The sequence below is a fragment of the Corvus brachyrhynchos genome, unplaced genomic scaffold (genome assembly GCF_000691975.1).
Source record: "Corvus brachyrhynchos isolate BGI_N302 unplaced genomic scaffold, ASM69197v1 scaffold115, whole genome shotgun sequence".
NCBI lineage: Eukaryota > Metazoa > Chordata > Aves > Passeriformes > Corvidae > Corvus > Corvus brachyrhynchos.
The window spans coordinates 10324262-10348441 of NW_008239553.1; the positions used below are offsets into that span (position 1 = coordinate 10324262).

General features: G+C 41.4%; 1 protein-coding gene across 2 annotated transcripts in view; it reads left to right on the top strand.

The window, feature by feature from the left end:
• The window catches only part of ZFYVE1 (zinc finger FYVE-type containing 1), a 27081-nt gene extending 3423 nt beyond the window's left edge, over window positions 1–23658 (top strand). The window contains exons 3-12 of one of the 2 annotated variants that reach the window (XM_017741966.1): window positions 10766–11270; window positions 14228–14442; window positions 16483–16589; window positions 17399–17507; window positions 18087–18184; window positions 18283–18400; window positions 18741–18911; window positions 19686–19866; window positions 20354–20467; window positions 21527–23658. In XM_017741966.1, coding sequence (XP_017597455.1) covers window positions 10766–11270; window positions 14228–14442; window positions 16483–16589; window positions 17399–17507; window positions 18087–18184; window positions 18283–18400; window positions 18741–18911; window positions 19686–19866; window positions 20354–20467; window positions 21527–21759 — 1851 coding nt within the window. In that variant the 3' untranslated portion in view covers window positions 21760–23658. Of the gene's footprint in view, window positions 1–10765; window positions 11271–14227; window positions 14443–16482; window positions 16590–17398; window positions 17508–18086; window positions 18185–18282; window positions 18401–18740; window positions 18912–19685; window positions 19989–20094; window positions 20468–21526 lie in introns of those variants that run through there. The other variant, XM_017741967.1, reaches the window with a different exon arrangement.
• Window positions 23659–24180: the final 522 nt, after the last annotated feature.

The window sequence follows — 24180 nt, forward strand, 5'->3', positions numbered from 1 at the left end:
CCCCCGCAGTTAGATGGAACTACTTATGCTGCTGAACAGGAGATGATGGATCGAGGCAATCACTGATGTATATTTATTTACAAACATCTAACTTGAAAGTGGATCAATGAGATGGGGACACAGGGCCAAAAGATTTGGTTTTTAGTTTCTTTTGGAACCTGGAGTTGTTAAGCTCAAGTGGTTATGTTTCATCTCACTGTTCCTGTTGGCTTCTTGGAAGTGGTAGCTCTAAAACTGAAGAACATTTATAGTGTGTAAGCAAATGACTGATCTCGTTCTAGATCCAGAAGCAATGTGGATTAATCCATAAGGAGCTGTGCCTGAGCAAATTGGTTCAGGGGAGAGGTGGAAATTCTCAGTTTGGGCTCAGCACTACACAGATACAGCTGTGATAATTCTGAGATCTGCATAATTGTCTTTGTGCCGTGTTGCACAGATGTGCTGGCCTGCTCAAAGCTTTTTGTGCTTTGCAGGCATAACCATAGGCTCAGAAAGCTGAGGACTTCTTGTGCTTGTTCAAATCCACATAGACAGAAAAGGTCCCATTTTAAACCACTGCTTGTTTGTAGAAAACTGATGGTAGCTAAAGTTTGTATCTGTGAAATACAAGCTTCTCTGTGATGCTCATCGTAACAGCACTATATCTGAGCACCTCAAAAAGAGATTGGCTATCTCACGTTAAAAAATGTCCTTAAAGGGTAAATCCAAGTTTGCACTGCAAGTCTGTGGAAGAACAGAGAGGGAGGTTGTTCCTCGTGGAGTCCAGCCCCAGATGTCTCACACCACACAGTGCAACGCTGTGCATCTCTTGTGAGTTAGTCCCCAGGCATCTTGACCTACATGATGAATTTTTTTTTTTGTTTTTCCGGGACTTGTTGCATCTCATAAGACCTTACTGACTTCTATCAGTAAACAAACCTTGACAGTTTTACAAACTAGCATCACATGCAGTTTAAACCCATTCTAGGCTCTCTTTCTCAAGCTCTGTTATGCAGTTTCTCTTTACACAGTATTAAACTTTTGGCCTTATCTATTGGATATCGAAAGCTGAGGCTTCAATCAAATTGTTCTTGATAACTGCAGCATCTGTTTGTTAATTGGCTCCTACATAGTCTATCTTCCTTGCTCATCTGAGAATGATATTGTGGGGATTACTTCCTCAGTAAATCACTGTGGTCTTGTCACTGCACTCTTTACATCTTCTACATCTCCTCTTTGCCTTGTTAGACTCAAACTGTGTGCCTTCTCTTTTTATATGTGTAAGGCCCTCAACTGAATCTCCTGATCTGCTCTGCTGAAATGTCAGCTTTCCTTTCTTACTTCTAACTTCCTGGATTCTCAAAGAGGCATCATTGTGTTGTCACTAGTGCTGCCCCTTGCACACAGGAGGCACTTCCCATAAGAAGTCACAGAATCAATTAATTGGGTTTTTTTAACTGGTATTTGTGTATCTATTAATAAAAACACAGTGAAATACAACAATAAAAACATGACTCAGGTTGTGATACTTGGTTCAAATCCTGAGGCTGTCTTACTGTCCTATGAACTTTTCAACTCACCTGGATCTGTCTTTGTATCTTGTACTTATATTTATGCAGTTTCTGGAACAGTTTCCATTTTTGCTTTGTCTTTATGATGCATGCCTGCAAAAGAGCTCTTTAGCATAAAGCAGAGTTATGCATCTGTTGTACAATGAGCTTTATTACTACTTCTGAGGCGGGGCTGAATGCTTCACAATGCATAACAACAGCTTGGTATTTTTATCTTGGGGAACAGATGTTGGGAGTTCTTACAAGATCAGAACTTGGTTGTAGTGTCACTAATGGCTCCTATGATCATAACACTTTGTCCAAAGCCCTAATTAAGGACTTGGCACATATGCTTAATAGAAGTAGAAACAGTCTTTCATTGACTCCAGAAGATAGAGGACATACTTGGTTATTAATAATCTGCCTTAGAGTTCACTCATCTTTGACCAGAAACTAGCTCTGTCACAAGGCATTATCCAATCTGTGGGTTGCAAAGAAAAATAAAAGGTACTGACGTTGTATCCTGACTTACTAAGGAGACTAGAAGTTAAGGTAATGCAAAAGGACCCATAGCCCTTATTTAAATGCAGACCATTTTGTACAATCATTAAATAAGCTGTTGCTAAGAGCATAATAGTCTATGTGTCCTCCTCTATCCCCTCCTGTTAAAAAGTTACACATACATATAGTGATAACTCTGCAGGGTTGCTAGCTGCTTTGCTTTTCTCACTCCTGCTGTAAACCCGATGGAAGTACTGTGATTTTTTCCTTATTATCTACTGATTTGAGCCTGGATGAAGTCTAGGGATGACAGAATGGAGTCTCTAGGAATGATTGTTCTTGTCAAGTATTCTTTGTCAGTTAATGGGAGCTAACATGTTCTCTTATGAAAGAAAGTCATGATCTCTTAAGTCTGATTGCTTGCGTTTGTCTAGCAAATAGTGCTAGTTCTTGTGACACTCTTGCTTGATTTGCTGTTGGGGGAATGTGCTTTTGGTAGTTTGTGGTTTTTTTGGGTTTTTTTTGTGCTTTAGGGTAGAACAATCAGCTGTAAATTTCTGGGAAATGTAGTCCATATCCTGTAACGTAAGGAGTCACAGCTAGTATATTTGCCATGGATATAAAGGAGGAAGAAAAATGTTGAAGGATCTGAGTTTTCTAGGCTAATGTGATCTGTTGGATCAGGATGTGTAATTTCTGTCCCTTGGTACTGTTGATGTGCTATAGATGAGTTTTCCTCCCCTTTGTGCTTTCGAGAGGTTTTCTTGCCAAAGTATTTTTGGGAGTTTACTGTCCTACACTCTAGGAATTTTTCTCTTATTACTTTGTTATTTTTCAGTATTCCTCCCATCCCAGTCTGTTATCAGTTCACCTACATTTAAGTGCACTGTTTTTCTGTCCTTGGAATAACATAGTAGAGAAACTACTTAGCAATTGCTGTTTAGGAGTGTTCCTTCTTCTGCTGGACATATATCAGTATTTTGAAGAGTATTTTTAGAAGGTAGGAGAGAGAGCCATCCATTTAACAAACACACAGATCCTTTGACAGTCTCAGGCTGACTCTTAGCTAATTTTTAACATAGCCACTTATAAATAGTGCTTTTCCCTGGAACCAGTCTTGCACCTTCTTCATGATGCAGTACTCTTGGGCATTAATTAAAGTCAAATATTTTGCTTCCTTCCTGTCTCTTTTGTCCATATGCTGACATGAGTGCAGGTGTGGAAAGAAGAGAGCATGTCACAGGTGAGAGAGCCTGGTAGCAGGCCACTCTGGAATTACCCACACTTTCATTCAAGAAATGAATGAAACTGAACTTAGTTTCCTGAACTTAGTTCCGTTTCTGAATTAAATAGTCTTGGGTGGGGGTAGATGGGGTGTTTTAGTGCTTCCCCTGCTGTACCCCTCTTTGCACTTTTCCAGTGAATCTTTTTGGTCTCTTGGATGCTGCCAGTAGGAATGGGATGTGAGTGCTTTGGGGTACATTCAAGAAAGAAAAATCAGCTGGCTGTCTTCTAGTCCTTCTTGTCCTTTCCATTGCCTCCACTTTCTCTTTTCTGCAGCAGTCACTGGGAGGCAGATGTCACTGCAGCACATGCTTTTGGCTTTTTTATCTGGGCTGTTAAACCTTTGCTGTAGGATCACATAGAGGCAGAAGATTGAGTCCTTTGGCCTGCCTGTCAAAACACCCTGGAATTGGGAAAATAACCAGAGTAATTGTTTTCTAGGAAGAATGCAACTGTTGTACAAGTAAATTTGTAAATGCCCCTCTTAGCAAGGACAGTGGTATAGGTAGTGTCCACAAAGGTAATCTAGTTACTCTTAATATTTAGGAAGACAGTGTGAATTTGCTCCTTGACTTGCTGTCTTCTGGGCAAGTCTCTTCACGTGGATGTGGTCTCTGCTGCTATAGCTGTGACTTTGGGGTGTTAATTGGTAGTGCTGTGGCCAAATTAACATCTACAGGAACTTGAAAGGTATTTAGGATACAAAATCATGATTTCTGCATCACTGTTTACTGTTCTCTTTTAGAGTTAGATGATACTATTACGTTAGTGTTTTTTTTCAGCAGCTGCATTTACTTCAAAGTCTTTACTACTTTTCTGTTTTCAGTTCTTGCAAAAATAGTTTTTCAGCAAGCTAACAGTTTAGTGGACTTCGTAGTCTTATTTCTGCTTTCAGAAGTTTGATATAACTTAACTCACTTGTCTACAAGGTTAACTTGCTATTGATAATAGCAATATTTCAGTCAGTGTTCCCCCTTGGGTTAGGGAGAGTCCAGTCAAGTTGGATTACTTCCAATCACCTTAATTTTTTTCCACCACTGTCTTAAAACGTTTGAAATAGGATCTCTTTGGGTAGGGTTGTTAAGCAGGATTTAACTCTTCTGTCTTTGCCTCTGAAAGAGTTCTGTAATAGATAGACATGGTGTAAGTCCTATTGAGACTCGTGCTGTTAAGCTCCATACAAACCCATGAAATATTGAACCTGAATTCCTATGCCAGAGCTGTAGAAAGGAACAGGATAATTTTGGTCTGAAAAACATACTCAGTTCAGGGACAGTATTGTCCATGGGTATGTACTGTGGCTAATAACAGATCTCAACAGAGCCCGTAGGTGGTACTGCACTGGAGACAAATAAATAGGAAAAACCCCTTCAGGTTAGGAAACACCCCTAATACAAATGCTTTCATTTGCTTGAGCCAGGAGGAATAAGATCAAAACCAGCTGAAGCTGAGGAGCAATGTCAGAATCTAACCTTAGACATGTCTGTCCCCTCCTTTATGTTGCCCTCCCTGCATCTGGTGTCAGGTCCTTCAATTTTGGCTTGAGGCTTTGTAGAACTCCAGTCCTGAAAATACTGATGTCCACTGTCAGCTTGGCTGAAGGCTAGGAGATCACTGAGGACAATAATGATTAATGTATTTAAGTATTCTCTGGATCAATAACTTACTTCTGAGTGCCAGATTGTAACTACTGGTGTGACATACACAATTTTATAAACTAATCTGTTGACACAGCCCTTTGCAGAAACTTTCTCAGGCTGCTGTAAAACATTTACGTAGTAACAAGTAACTCTTTAACCAATAGAATTAATGAAGTCTAATTTCTGAGATGTCTTCTTCTCATTATCCAGTGCTTGTCCACATTTTCTGTCTTCTGAGTAAGAAGCAGTATGTGTGCTGTCATGCACCAGCTAGCATGCTTACTGGCTAGCACGTATGGGTATGACTGCTCAGCTTACTACTGTCTTGGAGGCTCCAGGGAGTAGACATGAGACATGCTCTTTCCTCAGTAAGGTTATTAGAGTCTTTCTTTTCTACTCTGTTGTCTATTTTCATCAAACTTTTAGGAAATTTATCTTTTAGAGGCTCTTATTTCTGTATCAAATTGGTGTAATTAGATTATGAATTTTAAGTTATATGTGGAAGACTTGAGTAACGGCATAAATTATATTTTCCATGGAAAGTCATGCAAAAGAAAAGGTATAGGAGACAACCTAAGGTAGAAAACTAGAGATGCTTGTACTTAAAAGTCAGCCTTGATTCTTCTTGAGCACCTGCTTATGATCAAAATCTTCTCTCTTGTTTGGAAGACTCTAAAAGTCAGAGGAAGTAATGACCTCCTGAGGTCACTTTCAACCTGTATTAGCCTAAGATCTTAGAGGAAACAAGGTTTGAATTACTGTGGTTTAGAGCCTGTCTCACAGCTCTGTTGATGTCACGTGTTTCACAGCAGAGTTTCTCTTCCTCAGAGGGAGCTATCTTTTTTGTCACTTGATAACAAGAAACACTTGTTATCAAATGTTGATATCAACAAAAATTTCTTTTGGGGCAAAAGCAGGTAATTTCCAGTTGCATTTTTAGTAGCCTGTTGCACTTGAGTTGCAGGGGTAAGCCAGTTATGCTTCTTTGCATTCATGCATTGCCTTTTCAGGAGTGATTGTGAGGAGCCCTGCAGAGATGCGAATTTTGGTGGTGACACTGTGCTGTGGTAGAGCTTATTCTTCTTATGTTAGTTTAACTGGCTGTGGTTAAAGGAAGAAATCTGCTTTATAGATTTCTCTCTTATTTTCAATGTACACTGAAATTGTGATTTAATGACCTAAAGGTAGGAGCTGGGGCTTTAGACATGCACCCAATCACTTTTTTCTGAATCTATCTCTGGATAGGAGCTCAGTTTTTCAGAGTTAAAACACAGATTTAGAAGCAGTGTTTTAAAGAACTGGTCTGCATTGGGCAGATCTGACAGATCTGTTCTATTTCCAGGTTTAGCGATTGATGTGATACTCTGTCCTTAAGATCAATTACCTAATATTGTCTGTTTTGTTTTAGAAGTTCAGGACTCCTTAAAAGGTTGCAGATGTTCTTTTAGCTTGCTTTGTCATTTCTCCTTCTGATTTAAGGTGTTTGAATTCTTGTAAGCATTATCTTTTTAAAATATTTTCTGAACTGTGAGCAGCATTACTTGTATTGCCAGTGTTAAGTAATGCTTTAAGGTAAATATTTTTTTTTTTCCACTTGATTGCTTTGACTGCTTGTACTGATTTGTCTCAGATGTTTGTAATTTTATGCTGGTATACATTTGGATGTGCTGTTAGGAATCTTGTACCTTACATTTCCATTCATTGAGAAGGGTGTTAAATTTATATCATTCTTATTGACTTAGTTGTTGTGTGTCAGAGGATACTGTCTTGTGCTGGTTGTCTAATCATAGACCATTTAAATTGGCAAAGAACTTTGAGATCATCAAGTCCAACTGTTAACTCAGCACTGCCAAGTCAACCACTAAACTGTGTCCCTAAGCACCACACCTACATGTCTTTTAAATACCTTCAGGGATGGTAACTCCACCATTTCACTGGGCTGCCTGTTCCTATGCCTGATAACCCTTGACTCAGAAATTTAATTATTTATATGATGGTCTCTTTCTTAATTGCAGAAAATATATTTTTGTTATTAAATATACTCTTTAAAACCAGGTCAAGCAACGGGTAAGACTTCAAAACACAACAACAAAAGTACCAACATAAGTCAAAACGACAGTGTAAGACTAGCAAATGAAGACGCTCTGATGAATACTATGCCAAGCATTCTTGATTCTTGTTTTGAGCTATTGTGCGTTGTGGCACAGCTCTGGCTTTGTGCACCACTTCCATGAATATTAGCAGCCCCTAAAGGATTCGTAAAGAGTCTTAAAAGGAGAAAACTGTGGTAAAAATGTCTGATTCTCTTAATGTGTTTGTTTTGCTGGAGGCAGATTTAAAGTTATATGAGTAACAGGTCATTTGAAACTCTGTTCTATTTTACAGATTTTTGTAACTTTTGTAGCTTTCTAACACTTTTTAAAGAACATTGTTACCAAGAGGTTCATAGGTAGGAATGTAATTTTAGCCATTCCTAAGAAGAGTTCTCTTGTTTAGCAGTTCTTGTTTCATTTTAGGAGTTCTGTTTCTAAACAATTCTACTTAGGGGTCAGATTTAGAAAACTTATGTTAGGTACAATGGATTTCCAAGTATAGGTGATAAAGAGACTTCAGTTCCAAATGTGCTCCACCGCAGTATGTATACGTTTTTGTGTCTGCCTTATAGAAGACTTTAGCTGTCAAGTTCTCTGTTTTTTCCCACTGAAGACCTTCACCTCCAGTTCAGCTGAACTTGGGTGAAGGGACTGCATGGGGAGCTGGATGACAGCTGCTAAGAGCAACCTAGTTAAAACTTTAAAAGAAAGCTAACCAGGATTCTAACATATGATGGAGTAAGAACTGTTCTTTTTAGAAGAGAGTCTCCTAAGAGCTATAACAAAAGTGTAAATGAGTCTCTGATACTAGAAATGGCAAAGTTAAGAAGGCACTCAAGAGATACAACTCTTGTCTTGGGTTAGACATACAGTTTTCATTCTTAATTTGCATTGCTGTGCAACATAAGGAAGGTTTTGTATTTACCCTCTGCTGTGAATGTCAGAGATCTGGAACTCTTGGGCAATGCAGAAGTGGACATGGTATGGAAACATGAGTCCTTTGCACATGCAACAGAAGGTGGAACCATATCAATTTCTTTAGAGATGAGAAGCAAAACAAAGAAGTGGGGTTAGTACTTTGACATTTAATGCACCCACTCTGACTTCAAATGTCTTGAAGGAACTTGCTCAAGAGAAGTAAATTTGACTACTGATCTGGGGATTGTTGCGGATGGTTCTTAGAGAGTATCATTCCTGTACTCAGCATTGGTTAACGTCTACTAGCGCACAAGAACAAGGAGCACCCTATGACTTACAAGCATATTCAGTTTCAAAGGGAAGGGCTTCTTTTGGTCATCTCGGCTTGTTTTTGGTTTTGTCGCTTCTCCCCCTACATGGAATTTGTTGTAAGGCTGTTTCAGGATCCAAAATTATGACTAGGTTTTAAAAAGGAGGATAGGTCTGCTGGTTCTCTACCAGCTATGAGCATCTAGGTGCAACCACTGCTCAGGAAGTTCTCGGTCATCTGACTTCTGAGCACTGGTAAAGTGTGCTAGGAAACATTTACTCATTTCATGTCTTAAGTTCTTCCTCATTCATTACCAAGTCCTGTGAGACAACATTGGACTAGCTAGACTTTGGTGTGTTCTTGTGCTCCTGGGTAACTTGCTTGTCTGAATCACTCCTGAGTTCTGTCCTGAAAGGACTGAAAGTTCTGTCTGCAAGAGCCTCGAAGGGGATAACTTAGAAGGGAGTGTCGTTTGTGTCTTCTGACATTACTGACTCAGCCCCTTCCACAAGCTCTCCCAAACTGCTACCAAAGTAATAACTACTGCTGGCTAAAAGACCTTAGTCATTAGCTGTCCTGCCAATACTTTAGCAGCTGTTTGAAAACTGATATTTTTTTGTGTTGCCCAGGGAGTACATAACCATTGACTCTGGCAAAAAGGATCTGTCACCTTTTTAGTGAGAAGTTTGGGAGGTGGGAGTTAAAAACAAAATATTTTGAAGACATTATCATATTCCCTTTTGCTTATGTACACATAACATTTTCATATTGTCAAATCTGTGAATGTTTTTAGGAGCTATTCCGTGAACCAGTAACTTCCTTTCATCCACAGAGACATCTTGAGAGACACTAAGCAAAACTGCATCTATCATCTAAGCTACCTTCCTGATGATAAGCTAGTAATCACAGCTACCAAAGAAGCAGACCCTTTCTTGTGTATCTGTAACTTGAGTGTATCTTGATGTTCTCCCACAGACACCAGGAAAGATTCTGTTGAGATCATTTTGATGTCTCTTGTTTCCTGTTTTCTTCTACGCTATGAGGCTGACTTGAATAGTTTGAGTCTGTGAGAAGCTACTGCAAGCTCACAGCCCACAGGTTTTCTTTGTGAATGCTGTTCCCAACCACAATCTGGCACACTGGCTGATTTTTATTTTCCTTCAAAGTCTACATGCTGCTGATTGATTTGACCAAAGCAAATGGGGCTGGCTGAGCCTTAAACTAATTTGCTGATCTAAAAATAAACTTGTTCAAAGAAACCATTTATTACCTCATTGCCTCTCTGGATCATAGCTTGTGAGATCTTCCAACTGTAGTTGCAGGAGGAGAATAGCTAAGAGCTTCCAGAAGTTAAGAGGCAGGTGAGAGGGGCTGGAAGCCCTGCTCCTTTCAGTTGATGGGGATTCCTTGAAAAGGGAATTTGGATGAAGGAAGTGAATTTAATCTTTCTCAAAAAGTCCTTCTGTCATATTCTTCCCCATCATATAATATATGAATAAAACCTGTTGGAAGATGAAAAAGCAAGGCCGAAACAAACGCATGAAGCGTGAAACCTGTGAAAGCCGTGAACATATTCTGCAACAAATCCAGGGCAGGCTCTTGTACAGAGCTCTAGCCCATTTCATTGCTACTTTATCTGCTCCTGTTACTCCAGTGTCTGAACAGAAAATGTGTTGTTCTTTAGCCTAGATAGCATGATGCTTGACACTTAAGCTGTAAAGCCAAAGAGAAGCTACCTGCACTACTTCTTGGTTTTGTATGTGTGTTCTTTTGTTTTATTTTTAAAATGAAAGTTTAATACAGTAAATTACAAAATGGATCATTGAGGTAGTTGTAGCACTTCTGTGAGAGCCAGTTTGACCTGCTTCAAGCACCTGACTTCAGTGCACAACTTTGCTGCTTCTTCTCTGCTCCCCTTTTCCAGCTGAAAGATTGATCAGCTGGAGAGCAGTGGGAATAGGACAGTCTGTGTCTGTGAGCCCCTGGCTGTGGATAGATGCAGCCCAAGTGCATGGCAGACATTCTTCTACCCAAACAGGTGCTCAGCCTCTGTGGATGAGTCAAGTTAAAGTGGCAAAAGCAATCCCCTCTTTCACGCCTGAATTTGGATGCTTGCCAGGAGACTGTTGCTACTGAGAAAGTCTGCTGTGCTCCAGGTAGCTGTTCTGTCAGACTTGGAAGTAGTGTTGTACCCCCTTCTCTGAAAGGACTGCCTCAGAGAATGGGGTGAGGTATTAGAGTTGACTAGACAAGTAATCACAGTGAGGCATCACTTCCAAAACAGCTACATGATGGAACAATATAAATCCATCAATATGTACATTTTACAAAACTGCATTCTAGTATTTTGTTTTGTACTTCTTGGTGCTTCAGAAACTTAATGATGAAATCTGAAGATTTCTAATCTTATGAAACCTGAAACAGCTGTGTTTTCGGTGTTGTCTACTTCAATTACATAGTTACAATATTTTTCTCTTTTCGTTTTGGAAGGTAAGGAATGAAGAAGACTTTATTAAGAAACTGGACTGCAGTCCTGACCAACATCTAAAGGTAGTGTCCATCTTTGGGAACACAGGGGATGGCAAGTCTCACACCCTTAACCACACTTTCTTCTATGGCCGGGAAGTCTTCAAGACGTCTCCTGCCCAGGAGTCATGCACAGTTGGAGTCTGGGCAGCCTATGACCCTGTCCGCAAAGTGGTGGTAATCGATACAGAGGGTCTCCTGGGGGCCACTGTGAACCTGAGCCAGAGAACACGGCTGCTGCTGAAGGTCCTGGCCATCTCTGACCTTGTCATCTACCGTACTCGTGCTGACAGGCTCCACAATGACCTCTTCAAATTCCTCGGTGATGCCTCGGAGGCTTATTTAAAACACTTCACCAAGGAGCTGAAAGCTACCACAGCCCGCTGTGGCCTAGATGTTCCTCTGTCAACTTTGGGTCCAGGTGTCATCATCTTTCATGAGACTGTGTACACCAAGCTACTGGGCTCTGGTGAGTAGGCAATAAGAAACTGAATAACAATGTGCTAAACACTGTCTGTAAATTATCAGGTTGCATTGAATATTCAGCATTCTTTACTACCATGTAAAAACATGATTTGGGTTTTGCTCTCACTGGTTTCAGTCTGTGAACCAGGCTGTGGAACTAGAAGAGCATTCCCTTATGGTGATCTGACTATTCCAAATCAGCTAGAATAATCCTCTTAGCCAGCTGAACATCAGCACTGAATAGTCATGAGTTCTGCCAGCACAGAGGGCAGAACAGAGGAGGGTTTATCATACAAGTTCACGAGTATGGGTGATATGGCAGATGAAGGTGAAAACTGATGTGGTGAGTTGACCCTGGCTGGATGCCAGGCACCCACCAAAGCTGCTCTATCACTCCCCTCCACAAGTGGACAGGAGAGAGAAAATATAATGAAAGTTTCATCAGTTGAGATGAGGTCTGGGAGAGATCACTCATCAAATACCATCATGAGCAAAACTGGCTTGACTTGGGGATATTAACTGAATTTTTTTACTGATAAAATCAGAGCAGGGTAATGAGAAGTAAAATAAATCTTAGAAACACCTTTTTCTCATCCCTCTCTCCTTCACAGCTTTACCTCCTCCCCCACCAGCCACACAGGGAGACAGGGAATGGGGGTTGTGGTAGTTCATCACACGTTGTTCCTGCTGCTGCTCAGGGAGAGGAGTCCTTCCCCTGGTCTGGTATGGGGTCCCTCCCATGGGAGACACTTCTCCATGGACTTCTCCAACATGAATCTATCTCACGGGCAGCAGTTCTCCATAAACTGCTGCAACATGGGTCACTCTTCCATGGGGTGCAGCCCTTCAGGCACAGCCTGCTCCAGCATGGGTCCCCTATGGGGTCACAAGTCCTACTAGGAAGCCTTCTCTTTGTGGGTCCGCAGGTCCCTACCAGGAAGCTGCTCTAGCACAGGCTTCCTACGGGTTCTCAGCCCTGTTTCAGACATCCATCTGTTCTGGTGTGGGCTCCTCCATGGGCTGCAGGGGGACAGCCTGCTTCACTTCACCATGGTCTGCCGGGGAACCTCAGCTCCAGCACCTGGAACAACTCCTCCTCCTCCTCCACAGACCTTGGTGTTCCTCTCACGTATTCTCACACCCACTTTTCTCTGGCAACAATTACATCTGAACATCTTTTTTTTTTTTACCTTCTTAAATATATTATCACAGAGGCATTACTATCATTCCTGATGGGCTCAGCCTTGACCAGTGGCACATCCATCCTGGAGCTGGCTGTCATTGGCTCTGCCAGACATGGGGGAAGCTTCCAGCAACATCGCACGGAAATCACCCCTGTAGCTCCCCCACTGCCAAAACCTGGCCATGCAAACCCAACACAACTGACATACCCTGGGATTTTGGCAGGGATATGTAGAATGCTGTTACAAAAAAAACCAAGATAAAATTCTGTGTAGAAACTAGGAGGAGCAAGAATTATGACGTTGATGAACGTCACTCTACTTTTTTAAATTCTGTGAACCAAAATCATTCTGAGGCTTATTTGAGGTTGGGACTGAGGTTGTGGTGGCACGGAGCTGATGACTTGATTTGATGCTACGTTTCTCTGTGCAAGTATCTGATAAGACCAAAGGAGCAGACTTGCAGACTATTATTCCCACCACTTTCAGTGTTCTTCACAGTAGTTTTAACTTAGCTTATGTGATATTGGATTATTCATATTTAAATGGTGTATTTTATTTGTATATCTGAGTGAAATACACTGTCTTATGGAAGAGACGTGTTTTTATTTTGGCTGTACAGTTTCTTCTCATTTTTTGTGTATTTCAAAAGGCGTGGTGAAACCTTTCTTGATTTGATCTGGTGTTTTGATAAGGAAGAGCCGTAATGAATTGGCCTGCAGTGACTGAGGCTCAGTCCTGCTGTTTGTGAGCATCTAGGAGTCATCTCTTGTGTAATAAATACCTCAGCAGTCCTGCTGGCCCACATTCTCATTTTGGCTTCTCTAAACAGTGAGGTTTTAAACCAGTAGAAGAACTTGACGTTCTTTCTGGTTATTATCAGAGTAACTTCTTTATACCCTTTACCTTACCTGTAAGGCAGTTCCTTTTCTTATATGCCAATTTGCTGATTAGCAATTCAGCCTTTCATAAAGTTGTTGACATACACTGTTTCATCAGTTCAGCCTTTAGTGACTCATGAGGACACTTTGCACCTGTATGCAAAGTCAGGGTCATAAAAAAAATATATTTTTATGGTCACTTCTCATCACAATAGAAATAGGAAAGAAACCTCTTAGCATATGGATATGCAGAAAGCTGTAACCATCTGTCTCAATGGATAATTGAGATAAGTGTGTTTATGTAGTTTTAGGACAGGGAAGATGGGGCCTGCCTTATTCTGAAATGTACAGCAGGTATTTGGAAGCAGGCAGGAGAATGTGGTTGGCGCTGTGGAGTCTGACCTGATGTGGCCAGTTCTGAAGTGCTTTGCCATGTAGCAGTTGTTGATAAAGGCTTGGTCTTCCTTGCTACAGGGCTGGCATGGAGAACAGGCAGCCCATGTAAGGTTCATGCCCTCCAGTTATCAGGTGCTAGGAATAGCTATACCAAGTTATGGTCTGGTGAGAAGAACTAACAAATGTGCTGATATTGTGTTTCCTTGTATTATGTCCTAATTTGCTCCTTAATCTGGATATCTGTGTTTCGAAATCTAGATGTGCCTGGTTTTACCTGAGAAACTTGGTCTTAGAATTTAAAGGTGTTTATCACAAAAGAGAGGCTGCTTTTGGAAAGTTTGTTTCTTTTCCTTGTCTTAAAATATAATGATAACTGCATTCCAGATGTATTAGAAGACTTAATTAAGAAAACTAGAACTATATTGCATATGAAAGTACTATGCAATAAAGTCCTGTTTTAAACAATCAGTTGTTTATGAACTTGCTGATACTCTTATATATAGATCATCCTTCGGAGGTTCCTGAGAAGCTCATTCAGGATCGGTTTCGGAAGCTAAGCTGTTTTCCTGAGGCTTTCAGCTCAATTCACTACAAGGGAACAAGGACATACAATCCTCCAACAGATTTCTCTGGGCTTAGGCGAGCTGTGGAGCAGCAGCTGGAGAACAATACTACTCGGTCACCTAGACAGCCCGGAGTTATCTACAAAGCACTGAAAGTAAGTGCAGAAGAGTTTGTCACAGTCTTTATTTGTACCACTGTTGCTAGTAACTCAGCTGCAGCTCATCACGGCAGAGCACCTGAACCAGTGATGCAGACTTGTATGCAGGTCTTCCATGAGAGTGATAATTTTGTCGTAACAGCTGGGGAGGCTGGGTAGTTTTTTTTACTTTAAAACAAACACTTTGGTAAAGACCATGGAAGGTCAAGAAAAGTTAAAGAGCCAAACTGAGCAAAATCACAAAACTGAGCTGGGAAGAAAAAAGTAACTGATGCTGTGAGTGACAAGCACTTAATGACAGTGATTTACAAAGAGAGACCTTAGAAGGTGTTTTTTATAAAATTCCTAAAGATGGCCTCAGCACAAGAGGAGAAAATGCAAGAGACTTGAAGGGAATTAATAGTTGGCAAGACCTAGCACTGCACAGTGTAACCCAAGGGCTAGGAGGCAAAAAGGAGGAAGGAATTGTGCTGTAGCTAGGGATGGGATCAAGCCAAATGATGTATTACTTCAGAGCGAGTGATTTTCTCAGATGGTTCACTTTGCTAGGATGTCAGAGGGATTTTTGGGTCTTTAAATTTGCAGTCCTTCCTACAAGCTTCCACATACCACTACCTGATTAACAACATATTTTCTTTGGCCCAAAGAGCACAGCTGTCACTGGGGAGGGGCAGGCAGAGCTGGGGCATATCTGCAGAAGAAGGTAGTGTTAGCAGTCTTTTCTGATGTTAGTCACAGCTGTTGGAACAGATAATTCTGGCTGCTCTGCATTAGTGGTAGCTGAAGCACAGAGGGAAGTGTCAGGTTGACATGTACTGTACACAATTCTTTGCATTAGGGAGCAGACAGGCAGCAAGAGGAAAACCAGTTGGAATCATTAATTTTAGTTTAATTTCTAGGACTTTATTGCAATAATCAAGTAACCTGGTTTCAGATATAGCTGCTGGTGTACTTAAATTCATGTCCAGTAGAGTGTTTGCTGTGTTCAGATCACTACTAACTACAAATTTCACTACTAACTTCTTTTGCTTCACTTGCTGAGGACACAAGACTTGCTAGAGATCTCCACTTCCTCTAACTTTTGAATTCATTGGCCAGTATCAGTCAAGCTTTCAGGAGAATGTAAAGCAAATTTCTTTGAAATTATGTGAAATAAAATGTTTAAATAGAGGACTTATCTGAGGGAAGCTGTGGTGAAAGAGGTATACACGTCTGTGTGTATGTGCAGTCAACCCTTGTTAAACAGCACAGATGCACCCACTCCACCCACCCCAACCCTTTGAGGGGAGAGGGAGGAAGAGAAAGGCAGGCAGCCACTATATTAACCTCAGCTGTAGGAAGAGTTTCAGCTAGATCTCATGCCGTGAGAGATCTCCATCAAGAAAAGCTGTAATCATTTGCTTTGTTCCAGTGCTTTTTTTTTCTCCCTTAGCATAACACCTGAAAGAACTTAAAAAGTTAAATGTGCCAAGGCTAAGGACTGATTTAATCTGAGAATGGATGTTCCTAGGAAAGGGTACAAATCCCTTTGTCTCAGTTTTACCATTTCACCAGAGAAGAGCAGTTGTTCTAGTGGCTGGAGGAAAGCTCAGGGCAGCACTTTCTGAGCCAAGGGGCAAAAAAATGTGTTCTCATGAACTATGAGAAATGATCCTCTGAGTTTCTTTTCAGAGGTTTTCAGAATGCAAAGCCCTTTTAGCAAGAACCCTGCTATTTTGAGCAGGGATTGGATCCACAGTGATCCAGGTGCAATCTTCTACCACCCATTTCTACTACAAACTTCAAAGTAGGGACAGGAGGACAGGAAAGCAGAGAAAAAGAGTATCTTACTAGTGTTCAGGTCACTTCCATACAAGTGCAAGATTGCCTTCTTGGTTGGTTTCCAATCCTTGTTTTGGTTTCCAGGCTAGTAAGACACTATTTGTTAGCTGTGTACTCTCTCTGCCTCTCCCTCCAGTAGAGGAACTCATGCTTTTTCTTGCAAAATATCTTCATTGCCCTTAATTCCTTTCCAGTTCATTCTTTTTTGTTTCATAGGCTCTAAGTGACCGGTTCAGTGGGGAGATCCCCGATGACCAGATGGCTCACAGCTCTTTCTTTCCAGATGAATATTTCACATGCTCCTCTGTGTGCCTCAGCTGTGGGTAAGTAGATGAGAAATGCTTCTCCATCCTTTTAGGGGATAGTGCTGCCTCAACCTGCAGCCACAGAACGTAAAGTTTCTGTGACATCTTGACACCTGATATCAGCTATCCTCAGCTAGTACTTCCAGGAAGAATTAGCTTGAAATCCAACTCTTATGTGAATTGGACAACCACTATTGCCACATCCCAGCTGGATGCATGGTTTTTGCCCACTCTGTTTTTGTGCATGGCTACAAACCTGTGCTGCCCATATCTTTTCCCAAATGCAAGCAGGGCAGGAAGAAAGGAGTGTCTAAATAAATCCCCTGACATTTCCTACCGTGTTTTTCTCTTGACGTATTTATTGCCTAAACAGTATAAGCAGTCCTAAAGCATACATCATGGAGTGGGGCTGTATTCAGTGAGTAGGTCTAAGTGGAGTTCCATATTTGATTAGATCTTGGCTGGTAGCTCTCTGGAAAGAGCCCAAAGATTGAGCCTGGAAGGGCAGTAGATGACAGTCAGTGCTCTGAATCTGGGAGCTGTATAGCAGCATGATGTTGTAGCTGGTTATGCTTCTTTTCTGATGCCGAGCATTTTCTGCAGTGAACTGTTGTGTGGTGCTGCTTTGTATGTGAAACAGTTGCTACAGTTCCTTCTGAAGAGCCTGCCTTTCAATAATAAATTATGTCATTGCCATATGTGCAGTTGTGAAGATGGTTTGAGGGCCAACATCTATAAAAATACAAGATAGCAGTAAAAATGAAATCTTGCTGACATCTGTCCTGTGTCTAACAGCAGCAACTCATGGTTTGCTCTTGAATACTCAGGTGTGGCTGTAAGAAGAGCATGAACCATGCAAAGGAAGGAGTCCCTCATGAATCCAAAAGTCGATGCAGATATTCTCACCAGTATGATAACAGAGTCTACACTTGCAAGGTGAGTAGCGATACAAGGACAAGGTCTGAAGAATGATAAAGGAAAGGATGACCCAGTAAATGACAGGCATGTGCCTGTTTTAATCCTTTTTTTTTTTTTTTTAATGTCAGAGGTGCTTATAGCCTTGACAAGAAAAATTGATCCTTATTTGACTTGTATGTTTGCTTGGAGAGTTCATCACCTCTGTGTGCTATGTGTCATTTTCTAGCTAAATTGTGAAGCTTGATGCTCTTAACCTGGGTAATGCTGACCTTTTATATATTTGACATGGTTACTGTTCTTATATGCTTATGCCCAGTGCTTGGTATTAGCCAATGTTTCTGAAGGATGTCTGCAGGAGACAGGAAGATTTTTGGCTACCATCATGGTCTTTATTGATGTAGAAATACTTCCCTGATGTCCATCATTGATAATGGGTTTGATTTTGCTTTGTTTTTAAATGAGTTCTGATGAGTGCTCCTTTGCTGTGGACCTCTGTATGCTAATTATATGCTTTACGTGGACAAACAGCAGCCAGATGTAGATTTGGATTCCCAAGAATGTGGGTTCAACCCACTACATTGAGTCTTTATGTTGTAGGCCTGTTATGAACGAGGGATGGAGGTCAGCGTGGTGCCAAAAACCTCTGCTTCCACAGATTCCCCTTGGCTGGGCCTTGCCAAGTATGCCTGGTCAGGGTGAGTACTGCAGCTGAGATCTCTCTGCTCTCTGTGGTCTCTGCACTGCCTGGTGCTTGGGACTTGCCAGAGAGGTAACCTGTCCTCCTCTTGCGCAGGTACGTGATCGAGTGCCCCAACTGCGGGGTGGTGTATCGCAGCCGGCAGTACTGGTTTGGCAACCAAGATCCTGTGAACACTGTAGTGAGGACAGAAATTGAGCATGTCTGGCCAGGGGTAAGTCTGCTTGCTGGATAGTCCTTGTGTATGTGTGCAGCCATGCACATGCTAATTTGGTTGTTCTGGACGTTGATGGAGAAAATAGATAGCCTTTCATTAAGCTGGTCCCTGCTGTTCGAAAGAGCCTTTGCAAGGGCCTTCAGACATCTTTTGGCTATCTTGAAATGGCTAAGTTGCCAACCTACTTCTGTCTTTCAAAGCAGGGCTGGTGAATCTTTTTCTCCTGCTTGCCCTTCAGTTTAACAGGAGCAATGGGTTGCAGAGCCATCTGCATCTTTAAAAAAAAAAAGGTGGTTTCCCTCTTTTTATTCTCAAATTAATATCTGTTTCATTCCAGACTGATGGATTCCTGAAAGACAACAACAATGCAGCCCAGCGTTTGTTGGATGGCATGAATTTCATGGCTCAATCAGTATCTGAACTTAGCCTAGGACCCACAAAAGCTGTGACCTCCTGGTTGACAGACCAGATTGCCCCATCTTACTGGAGACCCAACTCTCAGATTCTGGTAAATAGCAGCTGCTACAGAGAAAGGCTTTGCAAAACGAAAACCCCTTTTCCTTACTCTTTAAGTAATACAGTACTTTGCAGATTCCAAATGCTTCTTCTTTTACTGCAGCAATCCCAACTCCTACAACTTTGAGAAAACTGAAGTGCTTTCTCCTCTTCCCATTCTTGACTTAGCCAGAGGAAGTATGAACAGAGACTTGGCCCAGCCCTGATAAAGAGACTGTTTCTCCCTGCTCTTTGTGAGCTACTCTCCCTGCAATATCAGAGAAAATCTTGGCTTGCATGAACTTGTTTTTTAAAGCAAAGAACCAACATCTTAAATATGGCTACTGCAGTTGATAGTACTATTTTTATGGGTGCAGAGATTAAACTCTGGTTTCATACCAGGTACAAAAAGCTGGCCCAAACAGTTCAACTAGGAAAGGATTCCTTGTGTCTTGCCGGAAACAGATTCTTCTTCAATGAAAACTGCCTTCTGAATTCTTACCCCACACAAAGGTCAAATGTCCATCATTCAGCCCTGTGTGATGTGCCTGTGTTTGTGATTGTGAACGAAGGAATCATAGCAATATATTGGCTTAACCACTGTACACCTACCATTCTGAATCACTTCCCTGGGGTAAAGTTGTGGGGCTGATAGCACCCAAGTCTTGTGTGTAACTGTATTTTTCACAATTTCAGTCTGAGACTTGCCATGCTGGGCTTCTGCTCTCTATTTTTCACTTAAGGAAGATCAAACTAACAGTTCTTCTTTCTGTGTTGTTCTGATTAGAGCTGTAAGAAGTGCAACACACCTTTCAAAGATAACGACACAAAGCATCACTGCCGGGCCTGTGGAGAGGGCTTCTGTGATGGCTGTTCTTCCAAGACCCGTCCAGTGCCTGAGCGAGGCTGGGGACCAGCACCAGTGCGCGTGTGTGATAACTGCTATGACAACAGGGGCATCCAGTTAGGTAATCTTGAGTTGATTGTGACAGAACTATCCCTGGGCAATAGCCTGAAGTCTTTGTCCCTGATTTCTGGATCACAACCATTCCCAATGGGTGTAGACATGCTGGGCTTCCATAAAATTTTGGTAAGGAAGCTGAAGAGCTCAATACCTTTTGGAAAGATGACCCTACTAGATACCTGACCTGCTGACAAAATTATTTTCTAATTGTATCTTTATTTTGTTTTCCTAGCAACTGCTGATGGTCTGGTGCTAACATCAGAGAAGGGATGCTTATGTTACAGCAGACTATATATTTTGTCCATTATTGATAAAATGAACACCCTGCAATCCGAGATTGTGGATGGGGGACATAAAGGCTGAGGAGAGATTCCAACCTGCCTTTTGGGTTTGCTGCTGGTTTTGTTAATGTAAATTAACTGAAACTTTCAGTTACAGGCTGAAATGGTGGTGAACTTAGGTGTTGACCCCTTCACTCTTGTGTCATGCAGATGTGGCTGAGCTGCCTTCAGATGAGGAAGGGGGGACACTTATTGCCAGGAAGGTGGGGGAAGCTGTGCAAAACACACTTGGAGCGGTGGTGACAGCCATGGACATTCCCTTAGGTGAGTTCTGTTCTCTTCTGATGGATTTTTTTTTGTCTAAACGCATTTTTGTTTTCAAAGAGCAAAACTTGTTACTGAACTTCAAGAGTTTGTGTCACAGGCTGGCACCTCTGCTATGATACTACTGTTGGTTGAGAGTTCTACAGCCCTCTGGACCTCTTCTGCTTGATGTTTCTTCTTGGTTCTCAGCATGTTGTTTTTGCAGATCACACTTTCTCTTTTCACCCTATTATGCAAAACTGCACCAAGCTGTGAGTAATTCACGCTCTCCTGATGCATTCACTGCAGTGACCTGCCATTTGGAGTTCCATAAAGATTGGCCAAATTAAGAAAGCATTTTATCAGGTTTGGTTTTCTTCCAGAGATGCTGAGTGCCTTTTAAGTGTATTCATGGATACTGCTGGCACTTGGTACTTCTGAGGGAAGGGCTGAGAATTTGAAGCTGTCCAGGTTGGTAATGATGGGGAGGTACTCAGTAGTGTGATCTTTAAGGGTGAGCTTAGTACAGGGAACCTCTGCTGCTCTTTCATGTGCTGGGTGGCAGTTCAGGTATGTCAGCAAACATTTCACATTTGAATTTTCTGTTGTTGGACGTGACTTCCTACTCATTGTGCACATTGCCTACAGCATGTCTGGCCATCACCTGTGCGGGTGTTTCTCTCCAACTCAATGAAAGGCAGAATAAATCCCTTTCTCAGTTCAGACAGTACATGGATTTCTGATTATTTGGTTTGGTGACTTGGTAGTTTTTTTGGCCACAGCTGAAACTAAAGGTAGGGAAAAGCAAGTGTCTTAACCTCTAGAAGAGTCTGAGTAAGGCAAGATGCCACTATTAAAGAGTTTACCTTTGAAAAGAGGCAGAATGTGGGAGAATGGTAGAATGCCCTAAATGGCTACTCATTGCTCTGGATTCTGTCAGTAGGTCAGCTCTCCCTTAATGGCAGTGGTATGACTTGCAATGTGTGAGTGCCTCCACTGGAGTACATTCCTGACATGCTCGCGTTCATGGATTATTTTGTTCTCCCTCTTTCTCATCCCCCCACTTCACTTCCTCCTTAGGTCTGGTAAAAGATGCTGCCCGACCTGCGTACTGGGTACCAGATCATGAAATCCTGCACTGCCACAATTGCCGGAAGGAATTCAGTATCAAACTTTCCAAACACCACTGTCGGGCCTGTGGCCAGGGATTCTGTGATGAGTGCTCACACGACCGCAGATCGGTTCCCTCTCGTGGATGGGATCACCCAGTCCGAGTTTGCTTTAACTGCAATAAAAAGCCTGGTGACCTTTAACCCCAGGCTGCTCTCCAGATCTTTGCAATTCCTTATGTTCTCAGGGTTACAAATGAAAATATCTGGTCTCCCTTTCACCTTCTAACCTGTTGCAGCCAGAGTGCATGTTTCCAGTTTCTGGCCTCCTCTCATGTTATATCCATCTTGGAACACTGGGAATGAGCTTACATTCAGCCTCTAGGTTTTAATTTCAAATTAACTGGGAAAGGGAGGGAGCTCCCTTGTAAATGAGCAAACCAAAATCCCGTGTATTTTATTCCAGTAAAAAAAAAAAAATATATATATTTAAATATCTCAACTATGTATAATTTAGTATATTAAGAATATGGTTGAATAATGAAGCTTTGAGTATTCCTAGTTCAAATGATGGATGGTGTTGTTCCTTACTGTATTGGATCAGAATTATGGCCTTCTAATTCTTCTTTTGGAATGTCTTGCTGATCGTGATGTCCTGTGAGGAAGGTTTGGACTCTGTGCTGCCAGGAATCTCCAATGTTGATATGTGAATTACACCTGGTAATTCAACCAACTCTACATCTGGAGGTGCTGCCCTTCTGGCCATGGAAGATTAAACCTAGTTTAATTAGCAAGTTTGTTTGAACTGTGATATGAGCAATGGTCTTGCAGTGCAAGAGGTATCAAGTTAACACAGACTCCCTGGCAGAGACCGGTAGAGCTCTGAAAGGTAAAGCAAATCCTATGGCACGAGGCAAAGCATTCTGATTTTGCCATTTCAACTTCAATACCAGATCAAAAGGTAGCAGGGTCTTGCTCTCCCTGACAATATTTTCATGTACTCAGGTTTTCTTCAAGTTTCTCTGCAAGATCATTACAGTTAAAAGTTTTGTCCAGAGCAGAACAAAAGAACAAGTTTTGTAGGCAACTCTGAAATACGAAGTTTGAGTTGTTTGGGTTGTGATGACTTTCCTTTTCCCCCACTTTTTAAGTGATCCTGTAGTCTCTGAAGCCTCTGTGTTCTCAGATATGGTTGCATAGAAACTGCACAGATTTGACTTACTTTCTTCTAATAATATGAACTTACAAATCAACCTGGAAAATGGGAACCTTTCTTCTTTGCTCCTAGCAACTGGCACTCAGTGGACTTCATCCTTTTATGAAAGCACTGCAATGAATTCACTGATTTTATTATGAAAAGCACCACTTAACCTAACTTATATTGTCATGTACTGTGGATTTGTGGTTCCACTTAAAAGAAGTAAGAGACCGTTGTGGATTAAACTGCCTAAAATTCTCCCTTCTTGGCTTACATAGACAAGAATTCTTTCACCACATGAGAGTTGCCTCCTCTTGGGGTGGCTGGAGTTTAATGCAGTGTCCTGGAACTGTGGTATTTTTTCCCAGCTTATTAAATGTGCTCTTGTGTAGATGAGTGCCCAACACCCTGTTTTAAGACTGTATTATTAAATTAACTGCTATAAAGAACTTTATCTTCTGAACAAGCGTACTGACTTTCCTTGTAACAAGCGGTTCTCACTTTGTCTCTGAAAGAACATGCTCACAAAGTGATTGTCCCTTCACAGCTACATCCAATCTACACAAGGAAGTAGACTTAGAAGATGATCCAGGACACCTTTGGTACTGGCCAAGTTTACTGCGGATGGTCTTATGTTTTTGTAAGCAAAAGCCTGCCATAAACTGACAGTTGTCCAAGTAAGGGCATGAGTAGGTAGAAATCCTCTCTTAAAAGACATTCTGTACATCTGGCATAATTCTGTGCTTCAAAGTATTCTTTATTTTTTTAATGGGTGAGCAGTGTGTTCTTGGTTTGTAGGCTGTGCCTTGTGTGCTGTTTATGCATGTAGCTTTACTACCATGTTAATGCACAAAGAGAAAGCAGCCATGACATTCCTTGTATAAAATCTTTGGCATCTGTTTCAACTTGTCTGATTTTTTTTTTCTTGTCAAAGCAAGAACTACTACTCAATCAAAAAGAAAATGTTGTCTAAACATTTTTAATATATATGTGGTCTTAGTAACTTAGCAACCTGTCAGTATCAGAGTCCATTCTTGATTGATTATCCTGGAGCTGAATCTTCTATGATGTTTCTCTACAGAGCAAAGTCTTATGTGGTGCTTAAACTGCAGCAGACTTGGTGTTACCCCTTCTGGAGAATGCTGAGAGGTGTATTTGGGTTCTTTGTTTTTCAAAATGAAAAAAAAAAAGATCTAAGGCTTAAGTTCCCTGCTGTTTCCTGTACAGAATAGCTTTTATTTTTAATAGCTTTTATTTTTTCTGATACTATTTGGTGCTGTGAGTACAACAGAATAGAATAGGGTTGTTAAATGGCTTAGCTACTTATAGGGAATAGATGTTGGCAGAGTCCAATGCTATTCAGTGTTAATGCATTAGGATTCAATAAACAAAAGAGCCCTAAAGGATGTCTGTGGACAGAAAGTTCT